We start from the raw sequence: 18,758 nt of genomic DNA, 5'->3' as shown, positions 1-18,758 counted from the left end.
GAGTGCCTCAGTATGAGAGATGTAATAAATACACACACATTAGGGTACAGTGGGAGTACTACCTAGTGGAGGTAAGAACTGTCGGGCAGGCAAGATGGGTCTAGCAGCTGCCTATTGTCCTCCCCTCTGTGCCTGCTTTCAGCAAAGTCACATGCTGAGCTGACTGAACCCTTTTCTTCCATCTGGAAGGACAGAAAAGCAACAGATCTTAAAAAGCACCATGCTTGCATTGCTTTAAAACAGTTACCATTGTTACAAGAACTTTCACAGGTCTGGTCTTGAGAGAACAAGGCATATTTACAAGGTCAAGAGGCAATTTTTATTTTTGGTGGATCAAATGCAGTTTCTCAGTGCCCAAGTGTTAAAAGTGTTTGGCCTTTTTGTGCTCTACAGACTACAAAAAGGAAACCCAGCAAATTTGGAATCTATCTAAAATTTAGATTTTGGAGTTTTGTTTTCCCCTTCTAACAGAAAGGGCCATTTCAGTTTGTCTTATTGCAGGTTATTCCATATGCCACAAGACAGACATTTCAGTCACACTGAAAAGTTGAGACTTTGAGGAATGAGGAATGTGTTAAATCCTGTACACTGAGTTAAGAGCACTGTAGGGTATTTTCCTGAGCCCAGGTCCCAGCTGCCAACATTCTGATGCCACATGGCATGTTTTATAAAATTGATACAAAATGGTTATTACTATTCCACAATTAAGTTAAAACTTTCTCCCTACTGGAAATCTCACTATCTTTAACCCTTAATATACTGTATACCAAAATACCAAACAATTAAATTTTTAAAAGAAAATATATAGGAATGTTGACATCTAACAACTTCACTGCCATGATGTTTTCATCTCTTCTTTTTCTACTTTTTGTATCAAATGAACCTACAAGTGCCAAATTATTTCATTATTTCCAAGTCATTAGACAAAAGTTTCTTCACTTTAGTGACCGAAGGCAAATCCAGAATGGTGCATTCTCCTCTCATTCCTCATCTTCCTGTGATAGATTCTGTGGATTAGCCAACAGATCAACACCAAGCTATGCTAACACAATGAACAGGTCTGTAACAGAGGTTACCCTTGACCAAAGTGCAGCACATCAGGGTGTTCTGGCACACCTCACCAATGGGAATTCATGCTTCCATGAAACTTGGGCAGTTTTCTCAGAAATTGCACGTTCCTTACAGAAAACACAGGCTGTAAAAGGAACAGAGACCTCTCTGCTCCCAACTTGACACAGCTGGGCTGGGTCAGACCTGAAAGCTTTAGGGGGGGAATCCTGTGGAACAGGAGCTAGAATTAAAACTACAGACAAGGAATGAAGGCCATAAAGCCAAGGCCTGGAGCCTGAAGTTCTGGAGACAACTAAGGAGCAGATCTGGACTGAGATGAAGGGAAAACCAGGCAACAACAGACTCATGGGGCTGGAGACAGGGAAAGAACAGGGTTTGGCTGTGACAAGGTAAATGCTCCAGAGCCCTGGATATAACACTGTGCACTGACAGCCCTCTGTAAATAAAACCCTTCCTGGTGTCTTACATTTCCCCATCCTGGGTATAGTTCATAACACACAGCCCAAAGGTAGAAACTCTGTAAACACAGTTAATCTCATCATTAAGTAGAATTAAAACATCTGTCCAAGCAACACTTCCCAACCAAATGTGGCTTAAGATTTCTGACAGTTCTTACAAAGCACAGGACATGTAGACACACATGCATACAGAACACTTCCTTTACAGATAAAACATGGAATTAGATACAGTGGGACCCAGTTAGTACCCTAAGATACATATTTCACACAATCCAAGACCAGGAGAGGCAGCTGTGGAGGAAAGCAGTGATCAGCCAGACTCCAGCTAAGCACAACACCTGCACCTGCCTGTGCTGTCTCATTTCCTCTTCATCCTATATTCCAAAAGGGACAGTAAAGTTCAGAGCAAGACTTTAACAGGCACACACAAGACTGCAATTCTGACTTACAGGAATCACCTGGACACTTAGATGATCCCCTCAAAGATCTTAACTGTACACCACCAATGTACTCAATATAAACTTGAACTTATTTTTTGCACACTGTGAAGCCTACAGAAATAAAAAATTATTGTAACATCATACTTCTCTTTTAACTTGAATTCCTAATGGAAGTCTTCTTTTGATCTCAAGGGAACAGTAAGCATCTTGGCAGAACAAGGAATAATGCAGTTAAACCTGGAATTATGCTCCTTTTGAGACTTTTAATACATATTTATAAACAACAAAACCTGCCAAAGTCTGTTCATCAACCTCCATGCATTCTGCAGTCACAAAGGATGCAATTCCTGGGTGGGCATGTACAAATGAGGTGTGACAGATTAGCTGCTTCACAGCTACATATTCACCAGGCAGCTGTTTTGTTTCATGCTCCTACAGTTTTCTTTGCCTTCTTTGCCCTATTGCTTTGGGAAAACCACAAAAACCTACCCACGCTCTTCACTCCGAATTAGATTTTATTTAATACAGTGAAGTGCGTAGCTTCTGTCTATCAATTAATTTTCCTTTTCACTGTTTTAGGCAAGGCTGCACAGGATAACTTCTGAACTTTGTCCAAAGACAAAGAATAAAGAACTAGAGAAACCTGAACCCATGTTTGCTTCTTGTTGCACTTTCCAAGTTCAACTGCATATTAGAAAGCAGCCAGTGCTTGTACTTCAGGTACTATCAGATACTCAAGTGCAAAAATTCTGACTTACAAGAGAATTGAATTTGCATAATTATTTGTTACTGATGGACAAAACAGATTTCCCCTTTTTTTCAACTCTTCCCTAAGTTTAATATGAAGAAAATTGCCTCACATTAGCAAAGATTCTCCTGGTTTTGAGCATTTGGCTACCGTGATGCATTCCTAGACAGCTTTATTTTGCTTTGACTATCCAGCTGTATAACAATCAAGATGTGTTTAGTTCCTGAAATTTTAACAGAATCTTCTCTGTTCTAAAACCTTTGGTGTACATACATGTGTGATGCAATTCACTTTAATAATTCATTAAGAAAACAGAGACTTACATTACATACACTTATCCAAAGTTTCTAAAAGGTAACTTGATAAACCAAGATATCTGATAAACTAAGAATTTGAAAAGCTAGCTTGTAAAGGTTTTTGCAGAGTAACCTCCCCAATATGTTGCTAAGTTTAACAGCTTTCAAAAGCTATACCATACTTTGCTTGTTTTAAAGCTATTAAGTGCTGAATTCAAAACAAAACAAAATAGAACCAGCCCACCACTATCCCCCTAGGTGTTTGGAAATCCAAGGTGTTGTGTTTCACACTGGGGTCACTAAAACACAACACAATGGCCATTTCATGTTTCACCTTGTATTTTGTATTTCAGAGGAAATACAAAACTTTTTTCTTTTGGTTAAACAAACAGCAATTAAGCCCCTAAAATGTAGGTTAGTTGGTTCTTCCAGGCACCTATTTACACATTTTTAACAACAAAGTCACCTTGAAAAATATTAAAAAGGAATCAGATCTTTGCATAAATTCTTGCTGTAGGACTTAGAAGTAGGTATTGGTGGAATTGAACAGATTGAGACATTATGAATGCTTAAGTCTTACAAAAGAGAATCAGCATTTGACAGCATTTCATGTGCTGACATCAGTGTGTTTGAAGAGTTGCAGAATCATGTTTTACCTACACAGACACATGTATGCTTTGATCTTGTTTTGAATAATTTTCTGGGACTTTGTAGCCAAATGCCTTTCGGAATATGTATCTATACACATTGAAAACAAACAACACTCACTTTATAGCTGCACAAAACAGACACAAAAAGCCTCAGCTGCACAAGGGTATGGACGCACCCAAGCTTCAAACATTTTCTGCTCTTTTGACACAATTGAAAGCAAATTAAAATGGGCAAATAACTTGCAAGAAATTGCTGCCCGAAGGACATGGATCTTCCTGTCACAGCCTTATAAAGCTGAAATTATACAGCATGCAAAATGCACTGTTAATTTTTATCATAAAGAAACTAAAAGCATTATAACCATGCTAGAAACTATGATTATTTAAAAATGGATGCAAGAACAGCTGATCTTTATTCTGGAAGTTCAGCATCATGCTAGGGATGTTTTTTCCTTAAAAAAAAAGAAAAAAGCACGTCCAACACATGCTACTTAGGAGAAGCATTTGGCTCAGAAACACAGAGCAAAGCCAAGAAATCACCAAACTGAATGTTTCTGCACTACAGGTATTGCCCTCTCACCCCACTAATATATATTCATGCCTCTTCCCATCTCTCTCAGTACTGGTTAGTTCACCTTGAGCATGCATAAGAGTTGATGAGGAACTGTCCCTCCTACTCTACCTAATTTTGCTCAGCTGATTCCTTGCCCTGGACAATGGCTGCAGTGCGATGAACTCGTCACTTAAAGCAACTCTGTTGGAGTACATCTACAATTGGACAGAGAAGGGATGGAACACACATGTCAGTAAGTAGCAGCAGTAATTTTCTAAGAGAAAGACACAGGACAACACATTGTTATTTAAGAGGAATACACATCATATACAGAACACATGCCTGGTACCTTCAAGACAGCTCCTGGGACCATCACAGCCCCTCACTGTTTGGCAGGACCATTCTTAAAGTACCTTTGCTTTCATACTGAGAGAAAAGACCTGCAACTTTTACATCTGTGCTTTACCAGACACCTTTATTCTGTATTCCTTTCTCTCCTCAATAGCACTGTGATTTATCTTTATCCAAAGATTTTGATTTACATTTACCTTACTGTCCAGTTCCTCCTGTATGACTCTGTAACAGACCTATATTGAATAATTGCCCACAAGCTACTTCAGGGCATCTGACCTCGGTCAAACATAAGATGGCTTTTCTTTAGGCCAACAAAAAGCCCTTTAAACACAGTGAAACTAAGATAAAATACAGTAACACACATCCACCTTAAGTGCATTAAGGAACATAAAGTCAACCAAGTTCATCCTCTGTAAAAGTCAACTTATATTGGTCTGTCAAATTTTCAATTTTTAGTTTCCCAAAATAAATGAGTTTTAAGTTGCTGTGAAAGAGCAATATTTACATTTAAAAGCCTATAAAATTTATCTCTCATATCAGTTAAATTTCTCTGCTCTCTTATGAATAACTTAGCTACATGTAACATCTAACAAATCAGAGGCAATCTCACACTTGATGCTATCACCTTATACTAACAAAAATCTGTAAAACCAAGGTAAGGTAGATTCCTACAGATACAGTGAATTCAGAGCACTAAGTCAAGGAAGCTACACACAATATTTCTGAAAAATTAAAACACTAGGGCAAGCATTTTCAGCTGAGAAATGTATGTTCTGCTCACTGCTTCTGGGATTAGTTTAGAATTTAAATGATGGCAGACAGAAACAAATAACCTAAATAGCTGCAATTTATAAACAAGGAACTAGGTCATGTACAATTTATCTTGCCATGATAAAAACACAGTAACTATAAACCAAGCTTTTTCTTTCCTCCAATAGAAAAACACACTAATGTTGTCCTGCAATTAAAAATGAATAATTAAACATGTTCAGTTATACAGAGGATGCACCTACACTATGAAAAATAATTTAAAAGGACAATATACAAAGTTCCATATTTACTCCTTCAATGACTTCCACAGAATTCATTAGCATCAGTCATCACCTTTAGTGTTTAGGACAAAGATAATCTCCAAACCCTTTCTATTTGAAAGTCAGTCTCTTCCTCTGCTTGGAAACGGAAAGAAAAATATTTACTAGGAATTTTAAACACAAATTATGAGGTATGATCATAAAAGAAGCATTCTGTCACTTCCTGACAACAAATATGCTAAGCTGATGATCTGCTCCTCTTCAGTCATATCCACTTCTTCACTGCAAGAACAATGAAATCCAGTGGAGCTGATTGTCCCATTAAAGCAAGAACAGGAAAATCTCAACAGATTAAAAATCAAGAAAGGAACAAAGAGGTGCCTTCTTTTTGCAAATACATTTGTAGCTATAATTTCACTATCAGACATACAAACAAAAATCACTGGATGGCTGGTAAAGAATTTCTGGGCAAATCCCATTTCAGATACTTTGACTTTGCAACATCAGGAATTAAGAATTTTCAGCAAAAAGACAGTATTTTGGTAAACAGAGACCCCAGTGCTGACTCTGGCAAATGCAAAGGAGAAAGCAAATAAGGAAAAAGAAAAAAGACAACTAATAGAGATGCACAAAGCAAAATCCCCATGGCCAGGTATCAAACTATAGCCACAGAAAACGTGTTAGATATTCATCAAGATTCCTTCTTAAAAATAAAAAGTCCTACTGTGTCCTCGACTGCACATCTGTAATGGCATTAAATTGACCTAAAAAATTCTTCAGAAGACTCCTAAAGCAAGAGAATGCAGCAGGAAGTATATGGATAAAGGCAGGAAAATCCATGTGGCTTTCTGGGGTTTAATTCAAGCACTTCAAGAACATAAGAAACCTCAAGAACCACTCCAGTACCATGCCAGACAGCAACAGGTGATGTACAGCAAATAAATACTGCCATTAGTTTTTGAAGGGAGAAAAGAAGACAGGTAAGTATCATTACCTACAGACACCCTAATCCAAGAAGTGCAGTAATGTGCAATCCAGAGTGTTACCAGGTCTATCTGAGCAGTCTTGTGAAAGCCAGTGGTTATTTACTTTGGCTTTTAGCTACTAAATTCTATCACAGGAAAAGGCAGCCAATGTTCCAGTTTTGGAAAGGGATTAGTGGGATATTTTGGCTAGCATTGTGCTTCTCAGCATGTTGTTGATCCTAGGCAAATTAAGAGAATGTCTCACATCGATTTTTTTTTAACATGCAAATTAGAAGGGTAATATAATTTAAGTAAACCAACATGCACTTACATCAAAGTAATCACAAGGTTAGATGCTGAATATACCAGCACTGATGCAGTGCAGTCAGGAGCTCAGGCACAGAGCTCACTGCCACTTGCATTAAGCAATTAGGACACTACAAAATTGATCTGGCACACAGGTGGACAGAAAGCTGCTAAGAGGTTTCAGACTGTAACTGTGCATGGGATATCTCTTTCAGCTGGGTTCTTCATTCACTTTTATTATTTCTGGCCCTATGCTAATTGACCTCTCATCAATGACCTGAAAGAAACCAACATCACCACCTGCAGATGTGCAGAAGACAACAGGTTATTGATATATGTTATTCCATAATCTGAGTGTAGCTGGGGACTCATTATTTCCATACTTGTCACTGAGGTCTGCTGTACTGGAATATTGTACCCACTGGTGTAATCCAAAATTCAAGATGAGGTTGAAGAAGGGTGAAAATTACAGGAGAAACACAAGAATGATGAGAAGATTCTAAAACAACCTTTTTGTCCGAAGATGCAAGTCCAATCTACCTATCAGTGCTAAAATTAACTTGATCACACGAAGATGCAAGTCCAATCTACCTATCAGTGCTAAAATTAACTTGATCACACGAAGATGCAAGTCCAATCTACCTATCAGTGCTAAAATTAACTTGATCACAAAGTTAACTGCAAATAAAACAAAAAACTGCAATAGAAACCTTCTCAGTTTAGCTGAAGAAGTATAAAAAGATAAAACACTGAAAACTGAAACCAGAGAGACAGCCACTAGAAAAATGGGTCAGGATGACCTCTCCACAACTGTCTCTAAAAAGAAGAAAACATTCAGAGATGAGATATTTACCTAAAAGACAGTCTAATCTCACTAGAATGATTTAAAGGATTTTCTTGTAGCCTGTGTCAGGCAGAAGGGAGATTCCATTACCACAGCATAACTTTAGACCTTGTCCATGAATCTGTGAAACTGCCACATGGGCAATTAGCTTTAATTACAGAATCAACAATCAAATGCATAGCATGTGAAATGACTGAGATTTAAGAAATACTAATTAAACCACGTTTTACTAAAATAATTTTTAAAATTATTGTTTCCATCACATTTTAAGAACAATTCAGTGCCAGTTAGAGCAGTAGCTCCCAGTACTTCTAATATTTGGACAAAAAGTAAGTTACCATCTATAAAGCAGTACAAAAATGCACAGTATGATCCTTTCATACAGCTGCAAGCTGAGATGCAAAAGACTGAGTGACCCCTTCATAAATAATTCTATTCTTTTTATTATCAATTACTAAACATAAACATTACTGCCTTGTTAAATGGTGTCCTCACTTTTGTAATTTTAAATCAACAAGTGTATTTCAAAATGAGAACACTTTTCTGCATTAAACATGACAGCAATGTAAGAGGGTAACTACTGGTCAAGATGGATACAAAAGCATAACATTACCTGAGCTTTTTCAGTACTTGTTGGTTGCAGATGTCTGTACAGCACTTTCTTCACAACATCAATAAACAAACAAGCAACTACTATGAGGATTATGGCAAACCAAGCAGAACCACTTGACAACAGTTGAACAAATACAAAGTACATGTCCTGGGTATGTAGAAATGGCCTGAAAAGTTAAAAGAAGTGGTAATTATTAAAAGGAACTTCTAGGAACAGAAGTACAGCACTGGCTGTCTCAAGTATATCTTATTTTACATCAAGCACTGAGACCCAGGGTGCAGAGTCACAACTGCACCATGACCATGTGAAGTCCAGCAACCTGATGGACCTGACCTGCAAATGAGCTACAGGGAAAGAGGGTGCTGAACTTTGGAGGAAAAAGTTCTGATTTAGTTTTAAATTGTGTTGCAGAGAATCAATCACCATCCTATCTCTCCAGACTCCAAACTACAAGAAAAACTTCTTCACATTACTCATTCAAATCCCCAGCATCTTTATTCTGTTGCAATTATTTACCTATTACATAGAAGCTCTGGGAACCTATTCACTTCTTAAAAATGCCCTTATAATTACAGGCTGTCAGAGAAAGGTACTGTGTGTCCTTGAGCACAGGACAGCACAGCAGCACTTCTTAAATTTTTCAAAGAATCACCAAAAGCAAGTGGCCAGTCTAGATTTAAAACTTTTTTTCTACAAATCTCTCACAAAATTCAGAACAAGATGGTAGAACATAATATTCCAGGTTTTTTTTTTGCTTCATTGATACTACACCTGATAAAAAGAGGGAGAAAAAAAAATCACTTACCAGATAATTCCCCCATAAAACAAGGAGAATATGAAATAAAACACAATGGATCCCCAAGTAACAAAATGATTTATCCATGTCCAGAAATGAGTTTCTAGTGCCATCTAAAAACAGAGATAGATTCAGTGAGCTTCTGTTTTCCACCCACTTCACAGAAAATGATAAATACCAGTCAGAATACACTTATAAACTTCCAACCCAAACACTAAATATTCTTGTAACACAAAAATTTCAACTGTTGAAACTAAACCTTCAAGAATGAGTAATTTTGTAATCAGTTTTAAATTACTGCTTTATTACATATTTGCCTATCCATCCAAACCCAGAGAACAGTCAGTGTGATATCATACCTTCATCGTAACAGTTATAACCATAACGGTGAAGACCAAAGTACCAAATGTCCAGTTCCCAAACATCTAAGAAAGTGGCAAGGCAAAAACCATGGAAGAAAAAAGCAACAGTTAAGAGCATTCACAGTAAGTTAAATCTTTCTCAAGTCAGCTACACTAAAGAAATTAGACATAAGCTTGTGACAAGTAATCATCATGAAAAAAGCAAGGAGGATACAACACAAACTACTACAATAAATACAGGTTATGTTAAGAGCATAATTAATAACCCCAAGTCATCTTTCTTCTTGGTTCAAAACAAATCACCACAAAGGCTAAATGGAATATGAAAAAAAAGGCCAAAACAGTAATATGAAATGATAGGAAAATGACAATACCAATTTGATCAATTAATTATAAGCGTCCAATAGAAAGGAAGTACTGGGTGGAAGGTATTCACTTTAAGGGCAAAACACCTTTGAGTTTAAACACTTCCAGTTAATTTTAAACATGCAGCATCAAATGAAGGTTAACTTTTAACCCCAAGCACAATTCTACAATTCAAAAATAATGGTGCCATTGTATTTTACAAAGAAAATTCTAAGGTAAAGACACTTTGTTTCAAGGCCAATAAACACAAAATTAAACTCTAATCTGAAACACTGAAAACACTGAAATCTGTCACTTTTGTATTTTCTTGTGCACATAAATTAAACTATCAAAACTCTGAACAAGGTCTACAACAATAAAATCTCAGCTCTGACAACCAAGCTGGGATGCTGAGGTTGTATCTATCTACACACATGCTACTCAGGGCTGCCATTCTACACCAGGTCCAGCTTGGAATTGGCTGGGGAATCACAGGGAAGATGTTACTGCTTCACAGCTGGTTTTGCCATTGACAAACTGAACAATGACCAAATCCTCAACTCTGTGCTCACTGGTAGCAGACTAAGCAAGCAAGGAGGAAGGTACCACATGCAGACAGGCAACCAGGGTCATCCTAGAGCTGACGTGTCAGTACGGCACAGGGGCACGGAACTGGGATTCACACAGTTGTAGTTCTTGTTGCAGAGCTCTGACAAAAGCATCCCAACACCCTGAGGACAGATGGCATAGCTGCTTCTCTCATCTATACACAAGGTAAAAAGCTGAGGCAGCCATGAGTCTGGATTTACTGATAATTTTAAAGATCTTTGTGAAAATGTGCCTTCTTGAAGCCTTGGACTTACTTGTCCCACTAACAGTAATGGTTAACAAGTAATGAGCTCATTAACTGCTGCCATATTCACTTTAAAAGTGAAATTAAACTTCTGAGTGACCTGTGAAAGAAAGTGTCTTTGCTAACACTGCTCTCAATGGTCACAGAGTTAGAATCAAAACACAAACAGATTCTTGCCACCATTTTATTTTTGAACACATTTACACTACGGATGCTGCATCCTTTAATCCTATGAAGTAACAGATACAATATTTTGTATCTCCTGCTCTTCTAAACTCTTACCATTTGCCTGTTAGGTTTCAATATCTGACGACATGCACAGCATGGAAAAGGGGGGAGAAAAAAGAACTAAAAGATCAAGTAGTTGCACAATGTGTTGAGGTAAGCCTAACAAAGCACCAGCATTAATAAATTCTTTACAATCATTCTATTCTGCTGTGCTCTGAACTGAGAACTTGGAATGGAAACACGAGGCCTTGCACTAACACTGCCCTATACCACAGATCTGTACAGGTGATCACTTCCTGAGGACTTGTAAGAAAACACTCCAGCAGTGCACAAAATTCTTCTGCCCTTAATGCTGGCATTTCCAGGCACACATTAAATTTGCAGAGACTGTGCAATACAGATATTTCACTGCAACACTTCTAATCACCTTCTTTCAGCAAACACAGAGAGGCAGAGCAACTAAAACCCAAAAAAAGTCTTTGAATTTATTTAAAGTCATATCACATAAGAAGCTAAAGGACAGCTGGCAATTCACCAAACCAAACAGTTGTTACTAAATGCAATGGAAGGAGTCTCTTCCTGCCCCATGGACATTTACTAAGCAATTTTGAAGTGAGGTGCTTTGACAACTGAAGATGGATGCACCACACACTGATTCATAGTCTAAAATTACTTCATTACAAGAGTCCCGAAGGACTCACAAAAATTTCAAATCCCACAGCTTGTAACAAATGGTAAGAGAGGACACACTCATGCCTCAGCTGGAAAGAGTTATTTTAGTATAAAGCACAAGTATTTTAACATTCTTATCAAACATCTGATGATGGAAGGAGTGCTCCAAGTGGCTGCACCCTGCACTGCTCCTCCCTCTGCAGGGAGTCTGCCAGCACCAGCTCTGCCTGCAGCCCCTCAGGACCATTCTGTTCACTGTCTGCACATCACTGCATTTCTGACTAAACTCACTGAGCTCTGCCTGAGCTCACACCCACTCCCTGGCACCAGGTGACATTGGGAATTCAGCAGGATGCTGCTTTTGTCCCTTGTGCCACAACCTGCAACTCTGCCAAGCATTATGAGAATTGGCAAGTTCTTTGAGCCACTATTAAGAATGGCATAATTAGAAGCAAATGTATTTTTCCATTACCACCCACATTTAACGAGGGAAAAATCAGTATTTAATTGTTCTAAATTGAGTTAACTAACTCAGAACCAGGGGAAATAAGGAAACAGACTTGCAATGGTTTCATTCAAGCTTTAGAGTTTTTTTCTTCCTGTGAACTTCAACATCTTTAAAACAGAAAGTGTCAAACTAGTATTTGATGTTTCATTTATAACAGTTACTGAGGAGAAGCCATTGCTTGACATTGCAATTAAGTCCAAATCAAAATGAGTTTTGAATGAATGAATATAAATTCTCATTTGCTCACATTATGAAATAGGGTTTTCACAAAAACAGTTCACAAAATACAACAAAGTTTAAGATATACCATGATACATCTATTATCTTGAAAGATATGTTCTTCAGGGACATATGCTTTCTGACAACACCCTAACAGTTTCCATGCTAAGAAATGTTACTCTTGAGAGAACACACTAATCCTAACAATGAATCTCTGGTAACTGTTCATAAAAACAAAATTTTTTGGACACAGAAGGATTTTTAAAAAAACATTAAGAAATAGTGCCAAAAACACAGTGGTGGAATAACACTTATGATATTGTACCTGGCCATTTCCCAGCAGAGAAGTGTCTTCTCCCATTAGAAGATACGAGCCATAAAAGAAAACAAATGCATGAAAGAAGCCCAAGATGGTCCAGTAAAGAAATGGTTTAAACCCCAGATGGGCATTTTTACTGATGTCTCTGCAGAAATAAAACACATTTTGGATTTCATACAGTCCAGAACCATCAGCTATCTACACTGAATGACTGCTACTGCTTTGAATAAATATAATTTTCAACTGCACTGAGACAAATTTAAAAAATGCTGACATATGAAAAAATATGTAAATCAGGGGCAAAAAAAGAACTCTGAGCTCTCATGATCTGGCTCTGCTTTAAGGAGTGGTCACCAATGGCCAGTGTCTCTAATGGGTCAAATTCAGAATAGCACAAACTAGAATTCTTCTCCCTGGAAGTGGAACTGCAAAAGGAAGGAAAAAGCCAGATCTCCTGATACTTACCCCTTGCTCTGCTTAAAAGACCTTTACGGAAAGAGAAACATCTGAGAGACATCTTTTTTATACAAAAATACCTACTTTTTTCTCCAAAAAGTAGTGTGCAGTGCAATATGCTACCACTGGGAGGACATCTAATTCTACAGGAAATCTCTCCTCTTAAAGGATTTTTTTGTGGTGATTCCCCTAACCATGGTGTCCTAGTTTTTCACTCTCCTGTCAGAGTGATTTTCACCTCCTACATGTAATGGAGGAGAAGGCTGCCAGTCATGTAAGCTGACCAAGTGCTAAATAAATTCTCTTCACTTGTAACATGGTTGACATAAAAAGACACTTCTCTTAATATACTCCTTTAAATTAACTTTTAGGATGAGAACTATGACGCTTCAACTCTTTCTCATCAAGACAGCTACTAAAAATGCCTGAACTACAGACAATTATTGTACAAAGGCCTAACAGCAAGTTCAGAGCTGTGCAGATGCCACTGCTGCTGTACAAGATGTGCCCCTGTGGGAACTGATGCAGGACATACATACCTGTAGAGCACAGGTTTACTCTGCAATACATGCGGGTGCACATGCTGCTCAAAAAGACTGTAGATGAGGACAGGCAGGGAAGTGAAACAAATATTGTACAAAGTCAGGTATACACTGTCATAGAGCGTCTGCAAAGGAAAGCAAAAAGGATTTTATGCCTTGGAATTTATAAAGATTCATTAGCACACTTATAGCAACAACAATTGCTGAGTTATATGAATTTGCTAATTAGGATAACAGCTGCACTCACATAACAATCAGCTATCAAATACAGAAAATGAAGCTGTATATTTGCTGTTTAACATCTCTACTTCTCCTTGTGTCACTTTCCTATCTTCTTAATTAAGAAATACATCAAGTGTTTGCAGAAAAGATATCAGGCATGCACTACTTACTTGTTGTGAAAACAAACAGAAGAACTGATATAAAAATTGTGGTGTAATAAAGCACACATTCTGAAATAAAGAGAAGTGAAATAGTTAATCCTCAGTCCATGTCTCATAGCCCTAAGAGAAATTGCTAACTCTTACAAGCTGGTAAAAACACACAGGGAAAGCATGAAGCCTTTGAGCATTTCACTTGGCAAAGTCAAGCAAGATGCTTTGATTGAGAGGATATTTTGTTTGTCCTTTGGGAAAATGTATGAACTTAACTATATGTGCTTGATGAGCACATTTCACTACAAGAGCATAAGTAGAAGAAATCCATTCATTTTCCCCTTCAGTTTCTTTTCAATAATTTCTTTGCAGAATAGATTCCACGTTTTATTCAATAAAGTTGGGCCCTGCTCACGTGAATTTGTTGCATGGAAGCAAAGAAAGCAGAAACCAAAATATAACACCATGCTATTGTCTTTAAATGAAAGAAAACAACTTCAAAAGGGACTTGGGAGCCAAAGCTGAAATCCCAGATAAAATTCAATAAAGACAGCAGTTTTGACTTATCATGAAAACTGAGGAACAAGTGAAAAGAAAACCAAAAGCACCCCAATCAACCAACCAACCACCCATCCACCCTGCCTTGAGAAAACAAACACATCAGCCTCTCAAGTCTAGACAAACTCACTGTGGTACTTAAGGCCTACTTCTAGGTGAAAAGACTAAACCATTTCACAGTTAAACTACTGCATTTGGTTGTAAAATATAAAATAAAAAAGAGATATTTAACTTGATTGTAACAAAAATCTCAGATCTGAAATAAATTTCTTGCTGGGAAATAAACTCACCTTATAAAAAAAGTACTGTACAAGGGTTGCTATTCTAATATAGTAAAAGTGCCCATGAACAAAAAGCAACTTGGAGAGGAATTTAAACCGTGCTATTGCATAGTCACTGTTTCTTACAGCTTGCCTTCCTTCCTTTCCCATGATTCCTGTAATGTTTGGGAAACAAAACACAAAACAGGTTAAGTATAACAAAAACTGAAGTTTAAAAAACCCAACAACATACATCTGATGCTACAGTTCTGTTTTCCTGCACTTCAACAGTGTAAGGACTCCAGCAGCTTTCTGTTGCAAAGGAAGACATTTCTCACTTACAACTAAAGGAAGCTGCTCATTTGTTGCTGGTTCAAATAAAGAAGCCCCAGTTGCTCAAGGGAGAAGGAAGTTACCTATGCCAACATGTGCCTCCTGGATCATGCTCACATCATTAGCACCATCTCCGATGGCCAAGGTTATGGGCTTCTCTGGAGAGGTTTTTAACAGTCGAACCACCTGGAGAGAGAAAATCAAACACTTCCAGATTAGACAGTCTACCTACAAACCATGCCACCAATTCCCAAGTATCTCAGTTATCTGCCTATCTGTAGATATAATTAATATGTTCTATGAACATGCATGTTTGTCTAAAAAACAGGTTTGGCATGTCACATGCAAACATTAATTCCTTCTTTAGTAAAGATGCCTGTTTTGGAGCACAAGCCTGATTTAAATATTATATTTGTCTTGAGCCTACTTTTCTGTTCTTATTTCAATGTTCTTTTTCAACTCTTAGTTTGGTGCTTTATCATACAAAAGAAAGTCAAGTCAAGTAAAATTTGGAACTGAAAATTTACTTACGAAGTAATACAGGTTTAATGCCCTTTAATAAACCCAGATTTTTCCTATTTATAATTAATGGAACTAATCCAGGTGAAAGAATAATTTGAAAAAGCAAATGCATTAGCTAAAAGATCAATATGCTGTTATTAAGGAAATTAGCTTCTTTCTAAAGCAACTTCATTATCATCAAGGGGTATTCTCAACTGACAAAGAAACAGAAGAAAATATGACAGAATAAAGAAAAAAATTGTTGACATGCAAGGCCCTAAAATACTCAGAAGAGGAGCAAGTGTCAATAATACTCTGAATACAGAGGAGTTAGATGAGGCTTTTGGTTAAGGAGAATCAGTGATTCATTAACCTCCCACAGAGCTCTAGATTAAGATAGAAGCTTCACTAATTCAGTTGTAAATGGGCTGCAGGTAAAGGTAAGAAGAATACAGATCTCAATAGGTTTTCCAAAACCAAGAAAATAAGTATGTATGAAAAACCATTTTCCCCCTCAAGTTCCAGAAACCCTAAAGTGGAAACATCAAGAGAGCAACTGCAGGAGGTTAAGCAGACATAAAAAATTGCATGGGAATAATTGAATTGTAGCTGGCAGTGTCAGGACATTGATTCACATGAGTGGGAATTCATTTCACACAAGGAATGCAACAGTGATTAAAAACAGTCCACAGCTCACAGAAATCCACCAGATTGTGGGAATGCATTCCCTAATTGCAGGTATTAATATTCAAGTTTAAAGGTTCTCCATTCCTAAGGTGTAATTATTTCAAGTACATTTAGCATTAGATCCTAGGAGGAGGAGCCTTAGAGAGGTAACAAGGCTGCAGGATGCCACCCAGATCAGTCCTCTTGAAATCCCCAAGGCCTGGGTAATTTGAACAGACAAACATCTATGTGAAAAGGTCAAGAAAAATCCTCTGGCAAATTTTAACAGCAGCAATCAGCAGCAGCTCCAAATGACTGACATGATGATGTTTAAAAAAGGTTTTGAGTCATAAAATATACCAAAATTAGTAGTGGGACTGCTAACCATACATTAACACACATTATAATTAAATGTGCAGGAAATATTAAGCTGAGTTCCAGCTTAATCTTGGAATAAATCTCACAAAAGGTTGCCTACAGCAAAAAATTATGTGCAAGACTAGACTAAAGTGCCCTGCACTTCCTTCCCTACCCCTTATGTTATATGGCATTTGCCTTGGTGATTTATATACTTCACTGTTTGAAATTAAAAATTCATTGCAATCAAAATTACATTTTACTGTACTTCATAACTCAACACAGGAAATAATCTCCATTATCTGCTGGTGAGGAGAGGAATTAAGGAAAGCAGTACAAAACATTACAGATCAAGTTAAATGACAAAATAAGAACAAGGACATGACATTGACAAATAACTGCACTTCAAAGAGAGAGGATGGCGAAAATTTCAGCTAAAAGAATGTACAGAGTGGACATGTCCAACATATTGGTTTACTCAGTGTAGCTACAATTTCCTTCCAACATTTTACTGAAACTTAAATATAGGTGAAAAAAACCCCAGGTGAACAATTCTATACTGAAGTGATTCTAAAGACTGATGAGAACTCTGGAAGGGTGACTTTCAAACAGGTCACTCCTGTTGCAGTAAAGCAGCCTGCCTCTTGAACATCTAATACCTCACAGAAGGGTTTCCTAGTACTTTAAGGTAAAGAGACGTCTTTTCATGAAGAAAAAATTTCAAAAGGAAAGAATATTACAGTCCTTCAGAGCTTAGCTTTCTGGAGTAAAAAAAAAAAATAAAAAATCACAAAATCTGAATTTGACTCTTATTGTCTTATTATGTATTTGGGTAAAAATCATTACAAGTGAAGGAAAAATGGTATTAGAAAAGAGTATTAAGGCTTCCCTGGAGACTAGGCCTTGGCTTCCCTTCCCTTTTACTTCTTCCTCAAACTTGGGTATTTTTAAAGTATTTACAGAAGCACAGTTTCTCCTTACAGGTTCATGAATTTTCAATTTAGCTTTTTTTGTTTGCAGTAGTGATGGAGCAGCTAAGGCAAAAGCATGCAGGAGACTGGGAGAGCTGCTGCCTTACTCCTTACTCAGGAGGCAGGATAAAGATGCGCTTGGTGGCAGTATTTTGATTTTGCCATCCACTTGCAAATTTACAAACACACACATAGAAACTTCTGAGCAAACTACTCTAGATCTGAATTTAACAATGATTCAGATGTCACAAAAAGGGTCAGACAAAAAAACAAAGCATTTTCAGAAATCCTTGCCACCTCAAAGCATGATAAAATTACTTCAAAGGCAATCCTGACTATATTCTCACTTACCTTTGCTTTCTGAAGGGGTGCCATACGACAGCACAACACTGCAGAACAGTTTTTGCAAACTTCCATGAACAGTTTTTCATGTTCCCTGAGTGCAAGAGAGAGGCTGGTCCCATCCACCACCAGTCCATGCTGGATAACATGGTCTTCCTTTATTCTATTTGGGGACAAAATTGTTGACTTTGTACCAGTGTTAATGGTAAAATTCCAATTTTGCTATAAACTGGCTTGTTGGCCAGACAATAGGCAAAGGAGTTAATCTGTCAGACAGACTACTTCTTCCAGTCTGTTATGATATTAACGAAGTTTTTTGAAAGACAACTTCTTTGTTTGGTACATGCCATAATATTTAAAAATGAAAGCAACCCACTATCACAGACATAGTGATATCTCAGGTATTTTACCTCTTGGCTAGCTGCCTCAGCTGTTCTGCACAGGTACTGTCTGACTTGTGCTGCACAAGCTCAAGGATGTTCATGGTTCTGTGAAAGTGTCCACAGGATAAACTGACACTAACAGCTGTTTCGTGCTTGTCTCCGGTGAGCACCCACACTTTGATACCAGCCAGCCTGAGGGCTTCTATAGTTTCTTGGACTTTTTCCTGCAGTCTAGGAACAAGAAAAATCTTAAATAACCAATTGAACACTTTACAAACAAAAGAGCTCCTAGTGTAACTCCATGTTACCACTGTAACCCCACTGCCATGCTGTGTTAGTTCTGCCTTTCCAATGTTACATGTATTTTCAGAGAACTGGAAGACA

General features: G+C 37.6%; 1 protein-coding gene across 3 annotated transcripts in view; it reads right to left on the bottom strand.

Moving 5' to 3' along the window:
* The window catches only part of ATP11B (ATPase phospholipid transporting 11B (putative)), a 61,052-nt gene that overhangs the window by 7,749 nt on the left and 34,545 nt on the right, over positions 1 to 18,758 (bottom strand). For 2 of the 3 annotated variants that reach the window (XM_056499322.1, XM_056499323.1), the window contains exons 19-28: positions 18,402 to 18,605; positions 18,001 to 18,154; positions 15,238 to 15,340; positions 14,852 to 14,997; positions 14,022 to 14,081; positions 13,627 to 13,754; positions 12,638 to 12,776; positions 9,485 to 9,550; positions 9,135 to 9,238; positions 8,330 to 8,495 (exon numbers count right to left, since the gene is read on the bottom strand). In XM_056499322.1, the coding sequence (XP_056355297.1) occupies positions 8,330 to 8,495; positions 9,135 to 9,238; positions 9,485 to 9,550; positions 12,638 to 12,776; positions 13,627 to 13,754; positions 14,022 to 14,081; positions 14,852 to 14,997; positions 15,238 to 15,340; positions 18,001 to 18,154; positions 18,402 to 18,605 (1,270 nt within the window). Of the gene's footprint in view, positions 1 to 4,345; positions 4,432 to 8,329; positions 8,496 to 9,134; positions 9,239 to 9,484; positions 9,551 to 12,637; positions 12,777 to 13,626; positions 13,755 to 14,021; positions 14,082 to 14,851; positions 14,998 to 15,237; positions 15,341 to 18,000; positions 18,155 to 18,401; positions 18,606 to 18,758 lie in introns of all 3 variants that reach the window. The other variant, XM_056499324.1, reaches the window with a different exon arrangement.

Source organism: Oenanthe melanoleuca, chromosome 9 (genome assembly GCF_029582105.1).
Source record: "Oenanthe melanoleuca isolate GR-GAL-2019-014 chromosome 9, OMel1.0, whole genome shotgun sequence".
In the NCBI taxonomy this organism is placed as follows: Eukaryota; Metazoa; Chordata; class Aves; order Passeriformes; family Muscicapidae; genus Oenanthe; species Oenanthe melanoleuca.
This window is presented reverse-complemented; position numbering and strand designations above follow the sequence as displayed.